Raw genomic sequence first — 17,256 nt, 5'->3', positions numbered from 1 at the left:
ATACCCGGTAGAGAGCCTGGCAAAGAATAAGGGCTTCGTGAATGGATGGAGAGTGGGTGGGAGAGACAGAGGAAAGAAAGAAGGAAGAGGGAAGAGAGGGGAGGAAGGAAGAAAGGAAGGCAGGAGGGAAGGAAAATCAGAGTCCAGGCCAGTGCCCTATCTTTACAAACGACTCCCTGTCTCTCTGCCTTCCCTCCAACCCCTCTCAAACCCCAGAAAAGACGCTGAATCCAGTGACCCTCAGCTGGTCTTCACCTCACTAAGTGCTCCAGGCACGATGCTAGGACCCCCCAGAACTGCTCCCCTAGCCTCCACCTTCAGGCTGTCTACACAGCAGCACTCCTTTCCCAACCCAGCACCTTTGTTCCAGATGCTTCTGCCTCCCGAGTACCTCTCTTTACACATCTGCGTCTCCATGTCTGATGGATCCTTCAAGGCCCAATCCAGTGACCCCCTTCCCAGGAACCCTTCCCTGATTTTCTGGCTAGGGGTTTCCTCCCCTCCTGAGAACCCCCCTCTGTCCCTCTCACATGCTAACTCCTTGAACTGTGCTTGTGTCCACAGCTCATTTGCCCTGTTAAATGTGAGCTCTTCTGGGACCGGGTCCACATCTGCTCCTGCGTCCCCATGCCCAGCCCGGGGCCTGGCATGGAGAAGCTTCAATAGGTGTCTGTTGAACTGAAATGTGCCCGACACATTCCTGACAGAGTAAAGGGCGGTGCCTCGGCCACTGCGTTTCCAGTGCGGGACCCACCTCTGACGATGCTTAGTTTGTGAGGCGAGAGGGGTGGCTTAGGGACTGCATCTTTCTTTTTTTTTGTGGCAACTCCTGTGACGCTTCTGTTCTTCAGAACATCTGTTCCCCAAATCATGACTGCCAAGTTCTTTGTGTACTTGGAATCTCCTTGGGTTACTTGTAGCTGGTGCCATTTCTCCTCATCAACCCAAATCCCGCTTCCCAGATGGACCTGAAAGGGATAAGAACACAAGCAAGCACCTGTTTAGTCGGACAGGATGGGAGCTGGAAATTTTTCTTGTCCTTTAAAAGACACTGCTGCACAACTGCAAGGGATTTGTGCCATAAACACTAATTAACTTTCTTTAAGGGAAACAATCATTTACTGAATACCTGTAACGTGCCAGGCCTTCTCTACGGCTTTATATCCACTACCTCAAAATCTTCACAGCAACCCTGGAAGGAAGGCGTTGGGACACTATTTTCATTTCAGGTGGAAAAACCAGGTTGAGAAAGGTACAGCTGAGAGTCACTCAACTCTGAACTTGCAGAGTGGATTTATTTCATCTGGGTGGGGCCTCGTTGTCAGGATGGTTTAAAGCTTCCTAGGTAATTCCTAGGTGTGACAACCACAGCAGGTGGAGTGAGGAGGGAAACCGTCCAGGCTTTGCCACTAACGGAGTGTGTCTGTGCAAGTCCTTTCTGTCTCTGGCTTCAGTTTCCCATGAACTGAACTGGGAGAGTTGGATTTCAGCTAAATTCCTTCTGGCTGAGAGCACCTATGATTTTAACAAATTAAGCACAACCACTGTGTCTCTGGTCTGATCTGACGGCACACAGAACAAAACACAATCTTATGCTCTTTGTAAGGGAAGCACTCAGAAAGTTTCAGTGCAGAGTCATTAAATGCAAAAGTCCCAGAATGACCTGGCGATGAGGTTTGAGATTTTTTTTCCCCCCTTTCTGGCTCTTTTAACAACTTGAAGACCATTTGCTAACATTAATCATTAAAAAAATGAAATTTTGACTTTGACGCTGCTATTTATGTTGTGTTTCTGCTGAGTCTATGGAGGGTGGAAATGGCCTCTGTGGGGATGGAGGAGAGGAAGCCACTGATGAGGTAAACTTTCTGAGGGGAATGGAAAGTCCCTGCCAAGGTCCCTGTCTTCAGAAAGACTGTAGGTCATCGACCTCGTATGGTCAGGAGGCATCTCAGGACAGTCTAGTCTGAGAGACGGCACGCACACCCAGACTGATGGCAGACCAGCAGGACCCATGTTTGGAGATCTTTCTACCGAAGGTTGGCCTGGAAAGCAAGGTGGGCACGCACAGACGGGCAGACAGGTCAGCCAGCGACACTAACACAGCCCACCCACCAATGTCGGCAAGTAACCAATCTACCTGCCTTATCTAACTTCACTTCCTTTAGCTCAAAAGATCATTCAGACCTCTGCAGGCACGATATCAGATAACCAGATCCACCTGGCCTTCCTGTGCTGCAAACTCTGGTGCTATAAATCTGTTCATACGACTCAGGAAGATAAGTAACCCTGGAGTGAGATGTGCTGCCTGGGGCTGGCTGGGCAACACAGACCCAAGGTCAAGTCTGGCCTTTTCTCTGCAGTCTGAACTGCAGGTGGGCAGTCTGTGTGCCAGATCAGGCCTACTGGGGACAAGTTCCCTGCTGCTCCCTGCTGGACCCCAAGTCACCTCCCTGGAGGACTCTCTGGGGCTACCCACGCAAGCTTCCTGAGATAGGGGAAAACAAGGGGTGTGAGTTACGTTAAATGCAGAATCAGAAAGCCTTGGAGATGGAGGACAACTTCAGTTTTCCAAAGATCTCTGCTCCTTTCTAACCTGAGCCTTGCTTTCCTACAACCGTTTAATTTACTGTTCTTAAAAGAGAAATGGCAGTTATCTTAGCCAATGTTCTACAAGAGACAGGGGACACTAATATTTTTTGCGTACCTATAGTGAACTAGGTATTTTACTCTCAGTTTAGTTAATCCTCGTCATGACCTTAAGAGATGGAAATAGGTAGAAATAATTATTCCTACATTACAGACAGGAACAGAGATTCAGAAGGACTCATTAGTTTTCCTAAGACATACTATCAGTGCATTCTGGAATCAAATCCTATGACCCTGCAGCCCACGCTCTCCCGGCCTTCCTGCTGCCACCAGTGTCACGGTGGTGCTAATGGGGGTGGAAACAAAGCAGACCAGTATTCAGATGGCTTTCCTCTTGAGCCTTCCTCTGTACCTGCCTGGCCACTGCCCTGGCCAGCACCCACTGCAGTTCACACTGCAGTCAGGGAACCTGGAGAAAAGCCACGGGCTGGCCTTCCTGCCTCCAGTCCCTGCCCGCTCCAACCCACGCTGTAAACACTGCCAGATTCATTCCCTAAAACATAGCTTTCCTTCTCTGACTAGATGACTTCCGCAGCCTTTCAACTCTGTGTTTTTATGTTAACCCTCTGGAATCCTGAATGGCTCCCTGTTCCCTGTCACCTCAAATCCAACCTCCTCAGGCGGCATTAAAGGTCCTCTAGAATCCTGTTTCCATTCAACCTGCTAATCGTACTATGTCCATCACTCAATGATGTCCCCAAACTCACTCATTTCCTCCTACTTCCAGTGTGTGGTAGGTAACAGAAAGAGGATGGGCTCTGGAGTCTCCAGCCCTGTGTGAATCCTGGCCCTTCCACCTACTACCTGGGTGTCTTGGGCTAGTCACTTTACCTCTCTGAACCTTACTTTTCTCAGCTGTACCAGAGGCAGATCACCACCTAATTCACAGAGCTGTTTTGAGGATTCAGTGAGATAACATGAGTCAAACGTCAGAAGGACAGCACACAACCAGAAACTGTTACTTCCTTTGCCTTCTTTCCCCCATCCACGTCTCTGCTCATGCCTCTCCCCCACCCAGGGATGAGTGCCTTCCCTTACGCCTTCTTAAGCCTGCTAATCTTTCAAGCCCCGGTCCCCAATGCAGGAAAACCTCCTTCACTTCTCCAGGGCTAAGCTCTATCCCTTAATTTCTAGCCTACTGAGAGGCTTCACTACCTGATTCAGCCCTTCACTACCTGATTCAGCCCCGCATCTCTGTGGGGAGAGGCCAAGGCTTTGCCTCCTTTGCCTCCTACAAAGTGATCAGGGCTAGTCTGAACACAAGGCAGTAAGAAACTGATGCGCATATTTAATATGTCTTAGTGTCACTGGCTTTCAGTTCTGATGAGCTGCTGTTCCTTGGAGAAGAAAATATTTTCTGACATGCATTCGAATACAAGGCCAATTTTACAGCACAGAAAGAAGTGGCCCTGGGTGAGACCAATCACAGGTATAGGCTGGGGCATTTGGGACAAGGCCTCCTGAGGTCAACAAAGCTCCGGGTCATGCCCCATTTTCAGGGGTGCAGAACAGACTGGAAAGAGCACTGACCTGGAAGCCAGGTGATCTGGCTTCTAGTTCCTGCCTGCCTGGCTCTGATCTGTTGTATAACTATAGACGAGCCCCTTCTCTGGATGTATTTCCCCATCTATCCCATGTATAAATTAGACTATTTAAACTTTAATGGTCTTTGCAGCTTTATGATTCAACGAGTTTTTGAAATAAAATATCTTAAGACAAAGCAAAGCAATGCACTTTAGCAAAATCAGAAAGTAGCTTCCATGGCAAGCCCTATTCACATAAAGCCCCATTTGACCAAAATGTTAGCCTTATGCTTTCAAGGGAGGTTATTTAAAAGTATGGCAACTGGTGGGATGGGACTTGATCAAAAAACTGTCTTTGTGAAATGTTATTTAGGACAAAACCAGTTTCCTGCTAGGAAATGGATCCCATCCCCATGCTCTAGGCAGCACAGAGATTAAGGCAGAAAGAAGGAAGGGTCAGAAATGACTGCAGAGCCAAGAAGAACGATGGCTGCTTCTGGGATGTGGGGACTGCTGTTCTAGGAAGCTGCCATCCATTTCCAGCAAGACTGCTTCCTTCCTCTCCCTTAATAAATTGCTCTGATTGCAAATTAGCTGCAAACAGAAGGCAGGTTAGTTTGATAGCAAAGTGCTGGCAATAATCGATGAAAAAGGAAAGTTGGCACTTTAAGGATTTGTTGTGCAACTCGAGAGTGAAAAAATTAAATGACCTTTGAGAGACCCATTTTCCTGGAGGAAAAATGATCCTTTGCAAAAGAGACCCTCATAATGCTCAGAAACTGTCCGTCGGTCTTCAAAACAAGCGAGAAAAAGATTTCTCTTCGAAGCTGCTTAAAGAAAACGTCTATAGTCATTCCACAACGTGATCATGACTAAAGGGAAGTCAACAAAGACAGAACAGTCTTTTCTTTATCTTCAGTTGGGAAAGGTTCACCAAACTTAGACACACAGTTTGAGTCACTGTTAATGACTATGGAGAGCATCCATCCGATCCCATCTGGCACAGACAGAGACGCTGAGGCCCAGAGAAGGGAAACCCCACTCAGAGTCACACAGGTCGGACAAAGATAGAGCTGAGCTTAAACTCAGGCTCCAGGCTGCCTACTTCCACTCTGTCATGCCGCCTCTAACCTGCAAAGCAGACTCTTTTTTTTTTTTTTTTTTTTGCGGTACGCGGGCCTCTCACTGCTGTGGCCTCTCCCATTGCGGAGCACAGGCTCCGGACGCGCAGGCTCAGCGGCCATGGCTCACGGGCCCAGCCGCTCCGCGGCATGTGGGATCTTCCCGGACCGGGGCACGAACCCGTGTCCCCTGCATCGGCAGGTGGACTTTCAACCACTGCGCCACCAGGGAAGCCCTACAAGGCAGATTCTTAAAGCTTGCTGGCTGCAGCAAGGCAAGGCAGAATGGGCCTATGGTTTGGCCCTCTGCGGGGAGGAAGTGCTCCACGGAGATGAGGGCAGCATCTCCAAGAGAGCCTGAAAGACTAACAAGTTTCATTTCCTTAGCTTTGGCTATTTGCTTTGGCTCAGTCTGGCCAGCTGCAGGGATGTATCTGGACAAACCCAAATAAAACAACCTTTTCTTTCTCATCAACCCACTGGGGAACAATACTGGGTAAACAGAGACCTTTTGAAGCATAAGGCAAGAAAAACAGACTGACACAGATGAGTCTCTGGGGAGGAGGAGAGGTGAGGTCTGTAATGTATGCCATGGTAGCAGAGAATATTACAGTAAAACTGCATCTGACCAGTGCCTAGACAAAGGGATCCAATATATTTCCTCCAAGACGAATTCATTTGGATGTTGGAAGAATATTAGAAGTCTTCTCCCTGCCCTGCTACTACATCATCATGTGACTTTAAGACTTCCAAAGGCTATTCCATTACTTTTCACCCCTGTACTAATATAACTACTAATATTGCTTAAGTTTTCTTTCATAACATTTTTTCAAGAGTCTTACAAAAAAATGTGAGGAGTTATATGTGGTCCTAGGACTGTGGGCTAACCACGCTGAATGTACAACTTGAAAGCAGCTTAGGGGTAAGGAGCATGTCCCATTCACCTCTGTATCCCTGGCATTTTATTTATTTATTTATTTATTAAAGATTTTTTTTTTTTGATGTGGACAATTTTCAAAGTCTTTACTGAATTTGTTACAATACTGCTTCTGTTTTATGTTTTGGTTCTTTGGCCACGAGCATGTGGGATCTTAGCTCCCCAAACAGGGATTGAACCCGCACCCACTGGAAGGTGAAGTCTTAACCACTGAACTGCCAGGGGAAGTCCCATGTATTCCTGCCATTTAGGGCGGGGCTTAGAACACATAGGTACTTGGTAAACGGTGAATGGATAAATATTGAGTCGTTTCCATATCTGTAAATCAGATATTTCTAGATCACCTTATAAATTTTATGCATCTGGTTTCATTGCATTATCATTTTAAAATACATTCTCACTAATAAGCTATTTTTAAATGTCAGTTTAGTTTTACAGTTGCTTTGGCCCAATATTTACCAAAAAAAAAGAAAAAAAGGAAAAGGAAGAGAGAAAGAAAAAGTCCTAGTAAAGATCCACTAGTTATAACACATGGATTCTGGAAGCAGTCACTCAGGGCTAGGCCAGGAGGCCAACTGGCCAGGCTGTGTCTCGGGAAGCTCCCACCATACTCTCCATCTTCACACTGACTAACCAACACTTGCAGGGAATGGATAGTGAGCTTGAAACACTACCTTGCCATTGTCTAGGATATACTTGTCCATGACAGGTGCAGGAGCGGGGTAATAGGACGACGTATTTGCTTCCTCACTGAAAGTGCTCCGTAACTCCGGCTCGGGCTCGAGACATTCTGACTTTACTTTTTCCAAGTCAATGGCGGGACCTAGGCAGTTAAGAAAAGAGATCTGTCTAGAACTCCAAGGAAAAGAAAAGGCAAATATTTTAACTAGGCATCTATCAGCACATAGCGGCACACAAAAAATATGTTGGCTTATTTTTGTCCATTGGACTACACTTAAACCCAAGCTTGAAAATAATATGAGGTATGAATGTCACGGGAAAAGGTGGAAAACTGGAAGACAAGAATGGACGAGAAGCTAATTAAGCATGAATGAGAAGCAGTCTTCTAGGGTGTCACTGTCTGAATGAAAACACAGGGGACTCGACTTCCTGCAGAGGAAAGAGGTCCTGTTAAGACTGGGGTGGAGACCGGGTGGCAAAGACTCCAGTATGCAAATTGTGTATTTGCCAAAACCCCCATCTCAGCAGCCTATGCGAAGTAGGCCACGGCAGAAGATAGGAAAGCGGTGGGGGGCGGGGAGAAATGCAAAGGCCTCCCCCTCCCACCAAGACCTAGTATCTAGGCAGGAGCATTTCAACCAAGAAATTAAAATACAATACAGATTAAGCCCCTGATTGCCTGAATCAGCAGCTACCCTGATTTTTATTTTAATGCAATGAACACAAATTATGCACGGTTTAAACTGTGAAAGGCAGCTAGATAAATGGTGGTGGTTTCTAAGGGGGATATTTTCTTCTCCATTAGCTTTTAAAAATGATGGACTATTTTTCAAATCGCCTATTGTGTCTTGATTACCAAAGGGCAGAGAAACAGGATGAAAATGAGTAAACAAGGCCAAATGACTAGATTAACTTTTGCAGGAGAGCAACTCCAAAGGCCAACGGAGAGTTTAGCATCCTGGAAATTCTCCCTATGCAAATACTTCAGGGTTTAACGGGTGCAGAAGTTCAGCTACTGCCAAAGCCAGTCCCCAGGGCTGTGCATATAACTTAAGTAACCAATGGGTTTCAGGGTCCAACCTTCCCTTATCCCTACCGTGTGGGCCACTTGGGACAGAGCTCTTTGTGTACTGAAGCCCTCACCAACAATCTGGCTGCAGTTCTATGTTCAACTGCCACGCCCTTGCTTTGGCTGGTGGTCGGGAAAGTATTGGTGATTCTGTTACAAAAATTCCTCATGACAGGGCTTCCCAGAACAAGAATATCATTCCTGAGTTGCTGGCCGCTGCCATCTGCAAGACAGATCTCTGCAGTACCTCCAATATTTAAGTTTGAACACACAAAGCTGAACGCAGCATGGCTGGGGAGTAGCACAGCGCTGACAAAAAAGGAGGGCTCATCTTGGGAGACCATCTCCCCATTCTGCGTGACCTACTCAAGAGCTGGGCCTAAGGCTTATTCTTCTTTGTCCCCAGCACCTGGAATGAGGAGGTGCTCTCTGAATGTTTGTTAAATGAATAAAAGAATGACAAGAACGAATGAATAATTCTAAAGTTTCAGAAGCAGATGCCAAACTTTATCTTCTCTCTGTGTGAGATCTCAGTTGCATTTACGAGATATAAGCAAACTCAAGTGGAGCATTTGATCTTTTCTTAGATCAGGGAAGAAGTAATTACTTCAGTTTCCCCAAAAGGGCCTGGCCAAGTTGGCATCTGAGGTCTCTTCCTGCTGACATTCAGCAACACAGAAAAAGGAATGGGCTGAGAGGGGGTGGTCCATGCAGCCACTGGAGCACAGGTAATCTTTGGCAAGATAGCCTCCCTCCTCTGGAGCCTCCTTTTCCTTCTATGAGAGGAAGGTGTTGGAGAAGAGATCGAATCCATCTCAGCTCCGACTCTGCCTAGTTCTCTCCCATCCATCTCCACAACAGCTGCTAAAGAGATCTACTCACGACTAGGTCCTTCCTGGCTAAGGCTCTCATTCTCCTCAAAATTAAGTTGCACACCATAGACAGCCTCCTGAAGGCCCAGAATAACCAGCCTCCTCTCTACGTCTGACACTCGATTCCTGCTCTCCCCTGACACTGCTCACGCCCCCCAGATGCTGTGTTGTCCCAAGCCTCTGAGCCTTTGGATGTGCTATTGTTTTGGCCTTGAACGCCCCCTCATCTGCCTGCCAAGCCCCTGGTCAGACTCCAGAACAGAGCTTAGGTGTCTCTTTCGTGAGGCCTTGCTCTGATCACTACCAAGTAGGGGGTCTCTAAATTGTAAATACTTCCAGCAAGTTGTACTTGCAATCATCGTCCAATCTGCTGTCCACATCAAACTGTGAAGCTCTTCAAGGGCAAAGTTTCACTCTCTTTGCAATCCTGGCACCTAGGGCTAGGCCTGGCACGTTGCAAGCGCTCAGTAAATTCTTCATAACATGAGAGGGGAGAGAAAGTTGTGGGCAAGAAAGAGGCTTCAGTGGGCTGGAGCAGAGATCCTGAAATAAAGCCCTGCTGCTGAGTGGAGGCGCTTGGGGGCGGTGGTCGGGGTGGGTGGGAGGGAAGCTGTTACCAAATATCTGAAACCTGTTTGCAGCCGTGAAGTAGAAGCGAGGGCTGTGAAACAGAAATTGGAAACATCTAGCCAAGGGGACGGACAGTTCAGATGGCTACAGGGGGACACGTGAGGGACATCAGAAAGAGCAAGGGCTGAGAGCAAAAGGTCACCTCTCTGGCTCCACCCTCCGCTGGTCCCCTCTTCCAAGACTCCGTTCTGAAGTGGCCTAACCAGGTCCTTCGGACGCTCCCCTCCCCGGATGATAGTCAGATGCACTCATTTGTTTCTATGCCTGCCCCTCACTAGACCACCATGAGGCCTGAGGGCAGGCAGAGACTGCGTCCTTTTACCTCAGAGACCAGGGCTCCACACAAGGCCTGGTTCCAATTCAATCCTCGACAGGCAATTTTACACATCAGTAATTACTTAACCCTTCTGACTCTGTTGCCTCACCTGAAAGGAGGGATGACAACAGCGACTTGGCCAGACTGAAGATTAAACGAGTTACACAGGAAATGATTAATCCAGACTCTGGCACGAAGCAGGTGCTCAGTAAACAGTGGCTCTCCCCCACTGCCCCTCCCCCACACGAGGGTCATATTGGGTGCTCAGTTAGTCACTGCTAGTCCCTGGGAGCCAGGGCACTGCTGGTCTTCTTTTGCCCCAAGTGCCTAGCACAGGCCCAGCCCAGAGCAGGTGCCTGCACTCCACAGCACACCCACGCTATGCTCCCCTGTGCTGGTCTCCTCAGGGACCAACGGAGTTTTGTCAAATACTGAGGCTATCGTACTGGGATCTTCTGGCTCTCAAGGAACACTATTTCCTAACGTACCCGATCAGCACTGTTTAAAATACCTGGTGGCTGCCAGGGATTTTTTTTTTTTTTTTAACAACTTTATTGGAGTATAATTGCTTTACAATGGTGTGTTAGTTTCTGCTGTATAACAAAGTGAATCAGCTATACGTATACATATACCCCCATATCCCCTCCCTCTCGCGTCTCCCTCCCCCCCCCCCATCCCACCCCTCTGCACCGCTCTCCTCAACTGCCTCCTCTGGCATTGTATACAGAAGGCACCTGGTGCCTCAGCAAGGAGGAGAGACCAACCAAAGGCTCATCTTGGAAGGGGTGTGTCAGGAGACCTGGGGGTGGATCCAAGTTGCATGACCTGAGACACGCCACCTCACCTCTCTGAGCCTCAGCTTTCCTACCTGTAAAATGGGGACTTGCCAATAGCCACCTGATAATGCCTCTGGAGAGACTGGCACTGAGGCAGGCATAGAACAGAGGCTCCCACACAGGCTCAGAAAATGGCAGATGAATGAAGGAATGAATCAATCAGGAAAGCAGGGTGTTCAGTATTACAGAATCAGAGAGAAAAGGAACAAAAAGCATGTGGTTTCTTTGGGGAGAGGAGGGAGGGCCTCTAGTGCTTTTAATTTAAAAAGGAGAAAAAACACTTCATTGCAAATTTTAGTAGGCTCCACTATGATGTTGGCAATTTACATCTCATTACAACAAACCCTTCAGATTGCTGTTTTGCTTTTAAAAATTTCTGAGGCATTGTTCTCCTTGAAACATACGTGACCAAATTAGCCACAATAATAAGCACTTGCGCTAAGAGACGGCATTGCACGATCTGGTGCAGATATTTTAAGTAACAAAGGAACTTTTTTCACTTGTGGGAAGAGTAGGAATCAAAAAAAAAAAAAAAAAAAGCCTTTTGATCCACTTCAGGTTTATTTTGGAGAAAATATACCTTCCATGGAGAGAAACCTCTCAGCTGGGTAAAGAAAGCTTTTGAAGGAGTATAAAAGATAGTGCTTGTCTTTTCATTCAGTCATTCATGAGCCCATTCATCACACAATCCCTGACTGCAGACCAAGATGGAGCCCTGGAAGAGGCACTGGGGACCCAGAGACAAATACAGCACGTCCCAATTCTGGACAAGTTGAGAATGTAACACGTAAAACTCTTATTACACAGCATACAAATAGCTGTGAGTTGATGGACAAATACTGGGTTTAGTGCTAGAAAACCTGGTGTGAATCCTGGTTCTATGATTTCCTCTACTTCTTTAAGCCCCAGAGGCCTCTCCCATGAAATGGGAGTCGTGGCACACAGTAAGGGGCTTGGTAAACGTTTACTGGCACAACAAATAAATAAAATTACACCATCCTCTGTTCTTGTCTACCTTCAACTGGACTAACGCTATTCTTCCTGAAAACCTGTCTAAAAAGTTAATGCTTATGTTACTTCCAGGAGGCTTAAAAATCGCCTATATCTTCAAAATATATGTTTGGACACTAAGTACCATTTCTGATTTCGGCTGAAACAAAAGAGGCTAATAATATTAGATTTTTTCTGAAAAAGTATTAAAGCCTTCCATTCATTTCTGCAAGTAAATAGGAAGTTTCTCTGCTATAGGTATAGTTCTAGTTTCTTCCTAAATGCAAAATGAATCAAGTCAAAATACTTAAAGCATACCCCTACCGTAGCACAGAGGCACACTGGGTTTGGCAAAAAAAAGATGATTACACTTGTTGAAAAGGACCTGAGCATGGGAACAGCTAGTAGCAAAGAAGGAGGTAGTACACAAAGGCCTTGGAAAGAGACAGCGGCAGGTGGATCCCCCTCTGTGGGCCCCAGCGTCCCCTCTCAAAAGGCATCGGCCACTCTCATCTGCGGCCGTAGCTACGCATCTGTTTCTTAGCCCCGTTGTGCTTCCAGTGAGGGCTGGGACAAATGGGTCTCATTCCTTCAGTGAGAATCTACTAGGCACCTACTGAGTGCCAGGCCTGGGTTAGGCGGCTTTGAGTGATGTGCAGTCCGGTAGTGGAAAGAGATAGGCAACAGATCATTACCATCCTGACAAGGGTAAGGATAAAGACTTGGGAACAGAAGCAAAGGACAGGGTGCTACACCTGGAGGAGACTAGGAAGCCTTCAGCAGGACGGTCACCAGCTTCTGTGCTGGGGCCTGGAACGGGTTGGGAGGGCTGGGGTGGGGTAGTTATCTTCATATGGGAAGGCAAGCAGCACATAATGGAGGCTCACTGACCTACCAGGAAGTGGGCAGCATGATGACCTGCACAGGTTTGGGGAGGGAGAGGTCCCCACTGGCTCTGGGATCGTGGAAGCCTTTAGGGAAGAGGTGAGCTCCGACTGGAGCCTGATGGGTCATAAGGTCTAGGGAAGGTGGAAGGCTGGTCAGGCAGGGGGATGGCATCCCCATCAGCAACAGTTCCTCAGGTCCTTCCCCCATCCCTCCCCATCTTCTGAGGGCCCTTTGTGCATGAAGGCTGGGGTGGGCTTTGCTGGGCAAAGGCAGGAGAGGCTGTTCTAGCCTGAGGAGCTGGGTCGGACAAAACCCCTGCAGCTCATGTGGATGCCCTCACAGTGGGGCGGGTCCCTCGGGGAGTCAGAACCGCAGAGCGGAGGTGGAATGGACCTAGAGAGCCCCCTCTCCATGGGGTAGAAGCCCAGGAAAACTGGGGTGGCAGGAGCTGGCCCAAATCCCTAGTCGTGGGGGTCAAGGTATTTTCCCCACTGTGAGGAACTGTAGATGCCCATTTCAAAGGATATATTTGCTTCTCCCTGAAAAGGAAAGGTGACCAACACTCGCTGAACATCTTCTTTGTTAGTACCTTACATTGAAATACCTATCGTTTAAACCTTTTAATCTGGACACCCCAGTGTCAAGTTACTATTTGTTTACCATCTTCCTGGTTAGGACGGAAACTCTGAGGACAGCTACCGTCCTGGTCACGGCTATATCCCCAGCACCCAGCACGATGTCCCTGGCCCACAGCGAACACTCATTAAACACGTGTTGAATGAAACAGGTTAATCCTCATGGCAGTCTTGCAAAATCTATCTTATTATCTTTGTAGAGGCTCAGAGAGGTAAAGTAACTTGCTGAAAGTCAAACAATTCTGGGTTGCTAGACTCCCAAAGGCTTGCTCTCTCCCTACACCTCTTCGGCTGACTGCAGTTTTCGGACTGCACGGGCTTCTCACGTAATGCCCACTCTGTGGGACACCCTCAGCTCATCTCTGACCTTCTCTCACCTTCCTAGGGTGTCTGTGAAGAGCCACAATCATGCAGGGGGGCAGCTGGGAGGAGAGGGTATCACCAGGATTCATCTCACCTCTAGGAGCTCTGAGCCTACCCCCTGCCAGCTGGTGGCCAAAGCTGGGCTGGTTCTTCATCCACGGTTCTTCCACCTTCCTCCCCGCCCAACTGTCTGGACCCAGGAAGCATCCAAATGGCAAGGATATGCGGAACATCACGGGCCTGCGCTGCCAGACAGGCACTGTGTGCATATGACATGGCCTTTGGTTCTGGACCAGAACTGGCTGGGTGGGAAGACTGAGGGGTTGTGGTGGGAATAAGTCGGGCAGGCGGCGTAAGGGCCGCCCTCAGAAGCCTGCAGGGCTGCCATGGGCACAGTGAGCACCTGCGGGCAGGAGTTACGGGGGGGCAGAGTTTCACCACACGGCTGACATCTCCCAAGCAAGTCAATCCATGGCTTTGGCTTTGCTGGCTCTTGCCTTCAGGCCATGAGCCCTTCGAGAGCAGGAACGATTTGATCTGCTTGGTTCAGAGGAAGAGGGTGACTCCGAGGTTGAGGGACTGCACCCCAGGCCACTCCAGTGGGGAGGAGCCCCTGTGCGCCACGGGGCAGTTTCCAGGTGCTCTCACCCACTTCTGCAGCCTTGTCTGTCCCTCCTACCTACTTCTCCTCTGCGCAGTCCAGTCAGAAACCACTTGTGGTTCCTGGATGAGCCAGCCTCTCTCATAACTCCATCAGGCTCTCCTGTCATCTGGACACGTTCACTTCCTCTCTCTGAGCCCGCATCCTCATCTGATGATCCTATCTACTGCTGAGGTTGTTTTCTGTGTGGAAAGCACCTAACGGCAGGCTCCAAGCAGGTGTTCAGAGGGGCCAGCCACTGCCCTTAATAAGGAGCCCTTCCCCATCTCTCCCACCTCCACCTGCTCTGAATGGCAAAGCCAGCGGAAAACAAGCCTGCCACACAGCCACACCGAAGCCCATGACCAAAAAGGCAAATCCCTGTTTCAAGTGGGAAGCACAGTCCTGTTCTGACAATGAAGAGAAGCCCAGTGACTCCTGCATGTCCCGGCTCCCCAAGCAGGAACAAAGGGACAGCCTGGAGTTGTCCCTCAGTCCCCTCCCCATTGCCCCAGAGAAATGAACGCTAGGGAAAAAGAGGAAGGAGGGTCCTGGACTGTCCTGCCACTCTGAAATCGGCTCTTAGAACAATCTAGGATGAACTGTGGCTCATGTGTTGATTCAGTCAAGAGTGCAGAAAGTCCTTCAAAGTGGGAGATGGCCAATACCTTTAAGAGAAACAATTCCAGTTCTCACTGCTAGACCTTTTCCTGCCACCCGGGGTTAGGAGGCCCTGGGCATAGAGGTTTGGGCCCTACTCCATCAGTAAGTGCGGCAGTGGCAGGCTCCTGGGTCACAGGGATACCACTCATCCTCTTAGCCCTCTCTCAAAGCCCAACTTTTGTGAGCACTCCTGTGTATTGGTGAGAGTGAACTGAAGGCTGGAGGAGGTGGAAAAGAGCTCTGAGTGGAACAGGCCCCAGGAGGAGAGCCGTGACAAAGAGAAAATTGAGCCATAAACAGTGATGTCTGAAGAATCAAGGGGGTCAAAAGGAGTGCTTGAGGACTGGAGATAGGAAGACTGGAATTCTGCCCAGGAAAAGAGGGAGAGTTCAGTAAACCACAGACCAGTGAGCTTGAAATCAAGTCCAGGCGTACCTATAAAATAGATGATTCAAATATGATTTCTGAGGACTTACAAGGGAAAGTAGCAATCTCCAGGAGACAGGAGGGGTTGACCAAAGATTAAGATACGCCAAGACAACCACATCCGTGCTCTGCTGTAGGACAATGATTGCCTATGGCGTGCCAAGCACCATATACACATTATCTCATGCGAATCCTCAAATGATCCTGCATCATTAATGCTGGACTCACTGAGCACTTACTATGTGCCAGTCCCTGGGCGGAAGTCTTTTCATGCATTTGCTCATTTAATTCTCTTAAGAATCATAAAGGTTGGTACTGGCATTGACCTTGCTTTTTGGATGAGGAAACTAGGGCCCAGGAAGTTTTAAGTAACTTGCCCAAGGTAACAAAATCAGACTACGGAAAAGCCAGGGTTCAAAACTCCAGTATTTCTGGCCTCAGGGCCCATGCAGGCTCTTAGTCACTGACCATGCTCTCCGGGCCTGTATGTGGTAGGCATTAAGATATTCATTTTACAGAGGATAAAACAGAGGCTGAGAAGGGTTAAGTCATTTTGCTTGAAGCTGCGCAGTTAAAGGATTAGAGCCGAGATTCAAATCCAAGTAATATCTGCTGCCAGAGCCCGCGGTGCCTCCAGTACAGGGGGAGCCGGCAGGAGGCACTGGCTGACGTCAGCTGCCTTTTCAAAGGCACTGTCAGAGACCCGTGCTCAGAGTCCAGCTCAGGCCGCGCAGGATCTTCAAGATCAAAGCTGGTATTTTAACGGACCTTGGACGGAGCACAAGGCACGAGCCCAGAGGGGAACAGAGGTGATAGAAACCCAGCTCTAAAGAGGCAGGACAGATTTGCGGGCCACAGTGGCTTTCTCCTTCAAAAGTTTCAACTAGCTTGTGATCTGGCCGACAGGGACATACGTTATCTCTTCTTTTTGACTTCTCCTCTCTCAGATGGAGATAATAATCCTTACCTGGCCTTGCAATAAGGTTATCGGAATAGTCCAATGAGATAAAAATGTCAAGGTCTTTGAAGCCCGTGAAGTGTCTTGTACATGTGAATTACTGATACTCTCCTTCTTACCTATGCCTCTTCTGGTCAGAGCTCACCGTCTCCACCTACATTCCCTACAAAGCACACACAGAATGCAAAGCCATCACAGGCCTCCCCCTGCAGCTACGGCATTGGCTCTGTTCTGTCCGGTGTACAGGGCTGTGCCCCGCCTCGGGCTGTGTGTGCAACTTGAAGGCAGGGATTCCGTCTCCTCCTCTGTCACTCACAGAGCCCTTTCCAGCCTCAGCTGAACTAATGTTACCTGAATCACACCGGAACGATTTTAACTATCTAAGAGGTACTGAGAGTGCTAAAAGCTGAGGGTGATGTCTAAGCCTCGGTCTTTGACCTCTAAGAGCAAGGAATCTGGCTGAGGGGAAACCAAGACAGACGCTAGAGTTTACTCCTTCTCGTATACCAGAGCCTTGCGACTAACTGGCTTTCACTGTTCTGCTACCCCTCACCCCCTTGGAATTCTCTGAGACTGCCAAGCCCTGGTTTAATAAACACCACTCTCACTCTAGGCTCCTGAATGTTTTAGAAAGGGGCTTTCTATCAACGTATTTCCAGCACCTAACACAGTCCTGGCACAATGGATGCCCTTAATAAATGATGAATGAATGAAAGAATAAATGAATGCACATACACACAAATAAATCTGCACTTTATAAAGTAGAAGATCTTCATGCCTTTTGTGTCCTCAGCACTTATTTCTTTGGGAGAAGGCAAACAGGAAAGGGCAGGAAAGGAGAAAGAGACTGGTGTTTATTGAACACTTACAATATGCTGGTCACAGGGCTTTATTCTTTACATATGCTTCTTCCTTTAATTTTGACACCACGACAGAGGCTCCCAGCGAAGGGACTCTCTGGGTTAGAGAGCGAGGTTCCTTCCCATCAGAGAGGGCGGACTCCCATGCTAAGATCATACAGAAGGAAAGTTCTACTTTACAGAGAGATGGCCTTTGGGAGGA

At 48.3% G+C, this 17,256-nt stretch overlaps 2 protein-coding genes across 4 annotated transcripts in view; both read right to left on the bottom strand.

The window, feature by feature from the left end:
• The window catches only part of AGBL4 (AGBL carboxypeptidase 4), a gene marked incomplete at both ends in the record, with an annotated part of 1,409,253 nt that overhangs the window by 225,526 nt on the left and 1,166,471 nt on the right, over positions 1-17,256 (bottom strand). The gene's annotated exons all lie outside the window — the stretch shown is intronic.
• Positions 1-17,256, bottom strand: part of BEND5 (BEN domain containing 5) — a gene marked incomplete at both ends in the record, with an annotated part of 47,524 nt that overhangs the window by 8,200 nt on the left and 22,068 nt on the right. For both annotated transcript variants that reach the window (XM_082679135.1, XM_082679136.1), the window contains 2 exons: positions 755-968; positions 6,902-7,050. In XM_082679135.1, coding sequence (XP_082535261.1) covers positions 755-968; positions 6,902-7,050 — 363 coding nt within the window. The remainder of the gene's footprint in view (positions 1-754; positions 969-6,901; positions 7,051-17,256) is intronic.

The sequence above is a fragment of the Grampus griseus genome (genome assembly GCF_964374135.1).
Source record: "Grampus griseus genome assembly, chromosome: 1".
Lineage (NCBI taxonomy): Eukaryota > Metazoa > Chordata > Mammalia > Artiodactyla > Delphinidae > Grampus > Grampus griseus.
This window is presented reverse-complemented; position numbering and strand designations above follow the sequence as displayed.